The 8,397-nt window shown below is 30.0% G+C and overlaps 1 protein-coding gene across 3 annotated transcripts; it reads left to right on the top strand.

The window, feature by feature from the left end:
• Positions 1-247: 247 nt before the first annotated feature.
• LOC129907859 (protein RER1) lies at positions 248-5,898 on the top strand. Of its 3 annotated transcripts, none has more exons than XM_055984278.1 (5): positions 248-365; positions 453-542; positions 691-895; positions 4,474-4,691; positions 4,755-5,448. In XM_055984278.1, the coding sequence occupies exons 2-5, from the start codon at positions 471-473 to the stop codon at positions 4,827-4,829; spliced, it is 570 nt and encodes a 189-aa protein (XP_055840253.1). In that variant the 5' UTR covers positions 248-365; positions 453-470; the 3' UTR covers positions 4,830-5,448. The 3 variants fall into 3 exon arrangements, with proteins under 3 accessions (XP_055840253.1, XP_055840254.1, XP_055840252.1); XM_055984279.1 differs by adding an exon at positions 5,505-5,898 and having other exon boundaries at positions 267-542; positions 4,755-4,815; XM_055984277.1 differs by having other exon boundaries at positions 269-542.
• Positions 5,899-8,397: the final 2,499 nt, after the last annotated feature.

Raw genomic sequence — 8,397 nt, 5'->3', positions numbered from 1 at the left:
ATCGATCAGCTGTGTTGACAAGCAAAAATATCCAAAGGTATCTTAAAAATTTCTGGATTCTCGTGTATCTTATGGGAGATTTGATGAACAGCTGTTTCGTGTTCACAAACGTATCGGATACTTAGGTATCTTGGATAGGGTATCTGTGCGTACGTGAACGCACCCAATAAGTCCATCCGGCAAGTTAGTCAGTGTGAACCTGTGAACCCTCACAACAACAGAAAGAGGAACGCACCCATTATAATCAAACCACATCAAACTTCATTCTTAAATATTTGACATATATGACGTGGTCCCGTGTTAAGTAGAAAAAATCCGTCTCCCATTTCACTTTATTTCATTTTTCTTGAAGAAAACTATGAAAAGTCAGTGATATTTCATATTATTTATTTAATGAATTATGCATCTTGTGCGTATAATATTAACGTAGAAAAAAATAAATAAATCTATAGGACTTAACTTAGCAAACTATGATGAATGAAGAGACGACCTCAACGTCGTCCGGTGGCGGTATCACAAAAGTTTTTACTCGATTGTCACAGGTAATAGAAATTGCAAAAAAAAAAATCATTTATATGGTTTGGAGTGGGCAGAGGGTTGTTAATTCATTTGTATAGAATCATTCTTCACAACTTTATTCAGAAATAATTAAATTCCTTTTGTCAAATTGCATGCTTTATCGTTGTGTAGACATACCAATCGATTCTAGACAGATGGACACCACATTCGCGGCTGCGTTGGACGGGCGCTGGATCCCTTGTCTTGCTGTTTTTGTTGCGGGTGTTCCTTAAACAGGGCTGGTATATTGTCTGCTATGCCTTAGGAATATACCACTTGAACCTGTTTATTGCTTTCCTCACGCCGAAGATCGATCCAGAATTCGATCCTTATGGAGGTAATTACATTTAAAGTCTCTTTAATTTTCATATAAATTCTATTGATTTATGGGCTTGTATAAATTCGATTGTGGGCCTTTCAAGGGCGTTTTGATTTGTTGGTTGTTAGGTTTCAAGAAGACTAGAGGTAAACAATATAAAATCAATGAAGAACGTACGTTATGATGAGTAGTTCGTTTTTTTTTTTTGTTTTTAAGCGATCAGGTTTTTGGTAGGTTTGATAATTAGTCATCATACATCAGCTTTAACCTCATTAACATAATTGGCTGACAGTCACAAGTCTACGTATACAAATAATTTTTTTGTTTACACAGTTTAACATTTTTTTTAACTGGGGTTATATTCGAACACAAGGAAAGAAACACGTTACCGTTTCAGTACGGAATTCATAGTCATCATTCATTATTTATTATTAGCTTAATACAAGCAAAATTGCATTATTTTTCTTCGAATGAAATTAAAACTCAAATGTTATCAAGAACAACCCTACTACCCTTTTCAATCGGTGTGAAAAGGGTATAAGTATTTGTTCTCTCGAATAGTAGGTACCCGCAAATTAAACCAATAGCAATATTTAAAAAAAAAAAATATTTTTTGTTATTAAGAATCAGGCAAAATTTTTTTTTGTGATTGAAAGAAAAAAATGCACGAATGCTTAAGATAAGATATTTCAATACTGTTGCAAAGTCTGGATTTTTCGAAATTTAACAAAAACTGCATTAAATCGAAAACCGTAAGGATTTGGGATATACAGTTACCAAATTCGGAGAGCATATTTCGTTTGATCCATTACTTTTTGGGACACCCTGTTTATATACGAATAAAGGGCTGAAGCCTGCCAGACCAAGATTATTTTGCTTAGCATGCTAAGAATCACCACTATAAGAATTTCTAGCCTTACAAGAGATACTTTACTCGTATGGTTCACTTGCTCTTGGACTATTATACACTTAGGAGATAAAAAAACGGAATCAAATAAATTATGTCATATTAAAAACAAAAATTGCCATGGATAAAATACTTTTATTCAAAGTCTCATTTTAAAGGTTTTTTTTAGTTTGAATTGTTGGTAAAAACATAAAAATGCATACGATAGTGTTACCGCTATCTGTCAATAAATTGCACTTCATTTTTGTTTTAATGTTAAATTTTCCAGATACTCTCTGTTTCAATTTCAGTCTTTTTTTTCCAACGATAGTATTAGCGTTATCTGTCAATGAATTGCACTTGATTTTTTTTTTAATGTTAAATATTCCAGATAATTTGTGTTTTAAGGGGTTATATCTAGTTGTAAGTGCAAAAAAAAAAACTTCTTTTTTGTGAAGAAGCATTTAATTATTTAAACATAATGAATACATAGGTTTTTTTTAATCTTAAGTGACTTGGGTCAGAGATATCTTGCTCACCGCCAGACACCTTTTTTTTGGAGGTCGTCTAGGAGATCTACTACAAAAATAACGGAACCCAATATTTTTTTAAATACACAGCGAATTCTTTTAATACATTAAATTTGCTATATGGATATGTATTCTTTATGTTTATATAATTAAATGCCTCCTCACAAAAAATCCACAAAAAAGGTTTTTTGTCTGATGCTGTCTGATAATATCTTCAAATAAAATGTATTAAATTAATACAGTAATAAATTACTTGAAGATATTCTCAGAGCTTTTGAGGATGAGATTGAAAAAATTTTTGAGTATGAATTACCGTCTTACTTTTCGAAACAGCTAGAATGCGTAAAACAACAAGTCAGAAATTTACTATTGCCTTCTTTCAATCAATACTGAGGTTGATTATACAAACTCCTCTTCATACATAATTGATGGAGGATACCTATACGTCACGTAATGTGAGATCAAGATAATAACTTTAGCGTTGTTAGGTCTGTTTAAGTATCTACTGCCTAAAATAGAAATATTTCTACTTTTTTCAACATTTTTAACCAAATTCCTGTTCGGGTACTAACCAAATTCCTCTTTGAGTAATTCCTGTTTGGTTCAGTATGCAAACATTATGGGCTTACAGTGACGGTATTATTTGACGGCTACAGTGACTCGGCAAAGAATAAAAGCTGCAGAAGAACGTCGTCGAACTGCAAAAACATCATCGGGTTCCGAAATTATCGTTGATGAATTTATGACAGTTCCAGCGAATCAGCAAAAATTTTTCGATAACATTAACAATAAATCTTGTTTCATTGAAATATCTACTTAAATTATCAAAACAATAGTTAGCCCAATAATTAATAGCAGTGTCAATAACACTGCCCAACACACAAAAGTTTTTCAGAACGTTGATTATCATTTCTTACTAAATTTAGGGTGCTGATTCCAAAAATAACATTAGTTTTTTTTTCTAGCAGCTCTAGTTTTTAAATTATTCATACATGAAAAGGCATAGAAAATCCAACAATTTTTTTTTTTGTTAAATTTTTTTTTTTTTGTATTTTATTTTACTTACTGAACCGAAATTCATTACATTAGAAACAAAATTTTTCAACAAAACTTTAAAAACACTTGTAATAATAAAATCTAAAAAAAAAATAAAATGAAATTACCCCAAAAATGTGAAAAATTTAAATATCAAAAAAAAAAAAAAATGAGCTCCTACAAAGCAACCAGTGTGATTTTTAGGCTTAGTGAACCCAAATGCATTAGGTTCGATAAGAAAATTTCTGGAAAATGTTAACAAACAGTTAAAACAAGCATATCTTTAAAATAAGTACGAAAAATGTGGAAAACTAAAATATTTCAAAAAATAGAGCTCCTAGGTTTACTGACCCAAAAATCATTGAGTTTAATATACATTTTTCTGAAGAATAAACGCTCAAAATAAGAAAAACTTAAAAATTAGTATGAGTATTTCTCCAAATATGGAAATTTTAAATATTTCAAAAACTGAAGCTGCTAGAAAGAAACCAATATTATTTTTGAGCTTACTGAACCCAAATCTTTAAATTTGATACAAATCTTTCTGGAAAATTTTAAGAGTTGAAAATTGTTGGCCAGTGTAATCAATATCAATAATAAGGTAATATCTAACAAGAACTTGGATTTGACGGGTATTGTTCCCTTAAAATATACTAAAATTGTCATGACAGTTAGTGGAGTAGGCTTACAGGGGAAACCACGGTAAAAAAAACGCGCCGACAACTTTACTTCCAAGGTTGTTGGAAATGTGTGCATATCATGTGCATATCATGTCTCTAAGAATCGCGATATCTCACGAAAGTCAAAAAATCATTTAGACCATTTATTTAGAGAAGTTTAAGATCTACAAGTTTGGTTCTAGGTTTCTTTTTGGAAAACTTACCATTTTCGAGAAAAATTTTTTTCTTTTACCCCACATAGGTCCTATGTCATAGGATGGATGGAGATTTTTTAAACTTTATTTGTAATGGTTAACCCCAGCTCTCCATCAATATTTGGTTTTCCGGAGTTTGTTTTATTTTAAATTTCTATTTTGACTGGACTATAAAATGAATTTTCATTAATTTCTTCTAAATTTATTCAAGCCACCATCGGCATTGTTTTAATATTAAAATACATTGTACTTGCATTGATTCAAATTTAAGATGATCAAGGTCCCGAATTGCCAACAACAGTTAACGAAGAATTCAGACCCTTCATTCGTCGGTTACCGGAATTTAAATTCTGGCTCTCGATTACGAAAAGTACACTTATTGGATTGACGTGTACGTTCTTTGATTTCTTCAATGTTCCAGTTTTTTGGCCTATATTAGTCATGTACTTTATAACGTTGTTCTGTATAACAATGAAGCGGCAAATTAAAGTAAGTTTATTTTAATTTTACATATATAAATATTTGAATATTTATTTTAATTGATTATTTCAGCATATGATAAAATACAAATATTTACCGTTCACCCGCAACAAGCCACGTTACCAGCGAGTAGGTGAGACAAAGTGACAATTAGCCGCACAGACACCGCAAAACGACAAAATCACAGCATCGGTAAAGGATATATCGCCGGTAGCTACACACAATCCAACAACAGCAACCCTAGCAGCAACAGAAACTAATAAATCATCATCCTCTATTGAACCACCCCAAATAATTACAGTTATCTAAACAAACAAATTTAAATTTTTCGTTTTTTGTTAATATTATATATTATTTGTTTTATTATTCCGTTTCTCATTTTTTCCTTTTGATTTTTGTATTTCAATTTATTTGAAAGGACAAACTTGAAATCAAAAAAAAAAAAATAATCATAAAAGCAAAATTTTAAATTGTTTGTTTACATGCATTTCGGTGGCCTTACTTTTACAATTGAACCAAAATATCCATAATTTTTGTTTTTAATTATTAGCCTCTTTGCTGTTTATATTTTATTAGTTTCTATTAGTTGCTTGTATGTGTATGTGTAGAGTCGTTGCAGTGTCTTGTGCAATTTAATTTTATCAAATTTCAGAACGATATAATTTTATTATAGTTTCTCCCAATGGTTTATCTGTAAAAACCAAAGTTTTAGTTAATAGTTAATTTTACCATTATATGTTTAATATAAAGAACATAACATCATTAATTTTACTTTGTTCTTATTTACTTTTTTGTATTTATGGTTTTTTTTATGTCTTTTAGTTGCGTGCTAGAGTGCTTTCTTCTTTTTTCTTTTGTTGATTGATCCTCTGATTCATTTTAACCAAAAACAAAGAAACTGTTAATGTCCAAAAAAAAGAACGAAAAGAAGACGGATTTAAATTCGAAGTATTCAAAATGTGAAAGAAAATAACTATGAGAAAGCAAAATAATTTTTTGTACGTTTTAAAAATCCATCTCATTTCGAATTCGAATAAAATTTACCTAGCATGTATGTATCTAATGTCATCTTTTTAATGCAAATATACTGGTGAAGGTGATGAATTTATTGTAGAAATAAGATCATTTGTGTATAATTGAATTAGAAATTGCCATTGTGTTGATGAAAAACAAATTAATGACTAAAAAGTAAGAAATCCAATTTTCAAAAAAGAAACATCATAGTTTCATTTTGGTTGACTTATTTTATTTTATTTTATTTAACTTTTTTAACCAATAGTTCAACTTGGAAGTTATTGTGAAGAGCTGCTGGAACACTTACTCATAGCTGGACAATTATTGGAGATTTACAATTTTTATGAAGGTTTAAGTCATTTCAGTCACATTTTTTATTTCATAACTAGGATTAATGTCGATGTGAAAAAAATCTTAATATTTTTGAATTTCATCAGTAAAAAACAAATATGGCAATATAATCATTTTAACTATTATAATTATAATAATTTTAACTATATGCCTGTTAGATCTAAGGTCTTTTAAATGGATATTGCACGGCACTACTTAAAAGAAATAGAAAGATAGGATAGAATTTGTGTTGGGTGTTGGTACAGTAAATTGAGAATAAGATGAATATTGTCTCATATAATCCCACGGGTGGCGTCCAAGCTGAGGGAAAATTAAAAGAATGAGGGTAGGGCTCCAACCCAACCCTCCAGGTGAACAGTCAAGCAGTGCATCCACTTTCTTACATTTTCAAGTAATTGATGTCAATCAATTGAGCGTGAAAGAACCGCATTAACACACAGATAATAAATTATACAGATGTCTTATTCATATGGAGAGAAATGATATATGAAACTTAAATTGACGAAAAAAGAGCTTTTCCAAAAGCTTTAAAATATTCAGTAAATACACACAAAATCATCTCGCTCATCTTCTTTCTTGAAAAAAAAACTCTTCTTTCCTATGAGAGTGAGTGAGAAAAAAATGTTCTATTGAAAAATAGCTTTTTCAGCTTTTTTTGAAAGCTCCTTGTCTGGTAATAAGGAAAAAACAATATTCATATTTTTTTGAGCAGAGAAGATATCTGTATGATTAAATTATCTGTGCTAATAGTTTAAAAGTTTACGGCCTTATTGCCAAAACTATTCGTTTAAGGCTCAGTTATAGCTATCAATAAAATCCATCAGTAAAAATTGAAACATCAGGAATCTGAAATCATTTACTGATGAGCGTTTAATGATGGCACCGTAACAGTAAAAAAATGGAATGCCATCAGTAAAACGAAATGGATTTTTTTTTGGCATTTGGCAGTCAGCTGTTCAGTAAAATGAAATTTCATCCGTAAAATTTATAAAATGAATTTTTGTATAAAATTTAACAGAAAATGCATTGATTCTTTTTGAAAAAAATTAGTGGAAATATGTTTTCAAATTTCGTTTGGTACAAAAATAGATTTATTTTTTTATTTAGATCTGCCAAAAACTGATTTTGACAGTTTTTGCCTGCGTTTGGCCAAACAAAATTGATTTATTATTATTATTATTATTAATTTTATTAAATAGTAAGGAAATTACAAATTCAATAATTGCTTAAACTAGAATTAGCTGCCAGGGCTATCTACTAGATATAGTAAATACAGTCAAACTTCTTTATATTACGTTCTATAGTGAATTTCATTTCGTTCCCCTTCCCCTTAAAAAATATCCCATACGAATTAGTTTCTTTATAACGAAGTTCCCTATAACGAAATTCTCTTTATAAGGAACTAATTTTTTTGACCCAAAAGCAAATTTGTTTCTTTATAACGAAATGTCAGTTTTCAAATTTGAAAACAAAGCTCACTTAGATTTTTATTCCGAGTTTTAAAAGGGAACTCCCCGTTTTGGAAAGAATTTTCTTAAAGTTATTGTATGTCAGCTTTTACATGAAGCCTCAAGAGGCTTGACTCTTTTTTCGAATTTTCTTTTGATAATCATTCTGTGAGGCGCGTACTATTACACGATGCCTCTTGAGTCAAAGACTCAAATTTGACATTTCTTTTTTGATTTCAGTATTGTTGTTGTTGTATTCCACCAAGAAGCAAAAAGAAATGAAAGGGAATGTTGAAAAAAGAAAGAGTGGAAAAAGAAACGTCAAAAAAGAGTCTCGGAATTTTGGCCCATGACTCTCCGGTCGGATAATTTATTGTTTTATCTTCTTTCTCTTTTGCACTCATTGGTTTTGAAAAGAGGCGCGCCTCTTGAGGCTTCATGTAATAGCTGACTATGGATGCATGAAAAAGGGTACTTGAGTAGTGTTGTAGGAATTGTACGCATATAGACAGGTGAATCGTTCGTTTGAGTTTACATTTTAAGTTCGCGAATCACAAGGCTATTTCGCTATCAGAGAAATTGGCGATTATTATTGATAATGTTAAAAATGGAGAAAAGAAAAAAGATGTGGCTGAAAAATTTGGTGTGTCGTTTAGTACACTATCAACAATTTTAAAGAATTAATTTAAATTTTTAAAGTTATGATTCATCTTTCTAAATTTTAAGGTTTTTATTTAAAAAGAAAAACCAAAACTGCATGTTCAATTTCAAAATCGATATGTTTTAACTAAAAAATTAAAATGAATAAATTTCCTTAAGATGAGTTCGTTTTTGTACCATATTTTTTTAAATATGTATAAAAGAACACTTGCAGTGTTAAAAAAAATAAATTTTCTGTATAA

This window comes from Episyrphus balteatus, chromosome 1, assembly GCF_945859705.1.
Source record: "Episyrphus balteatus chromosome 1, idEpiBalt1.1, whole genome shotgun sequence".
NCBI lineage: Eukaryota > Metazoa > Arthropoda > Insecta > Diptera > Syrphidae > Episyrphus > Episyrphus balteatus.
This window is presented reverse-complemented; position numbering and strand designations above follow the sequence as displayed.

Bases quoted from the DNA above. Each gene is read 5' to 3' on its own strand.
- LOC129907859 (XM_055984278.1), top strand. From the start codon at position 471: ATGATGAATGAAGAGACGACCTCAACGTCGTCCGGTGGCGGTATCACA. The intron at 543-690 runs GTAATAGAAATT...ATCGTTGTGTAG, and splicing joins TTTTTACTCGATTGTCACAG to ACATACCAATCGATTCTAGA. The intron at 4,692-4,754 runs GTAAGTTTATTT...TGATTATTTCAG, and splicing joins CAATGAAGCGGCAAATTAAA to CATATGATAAAATACAAATA.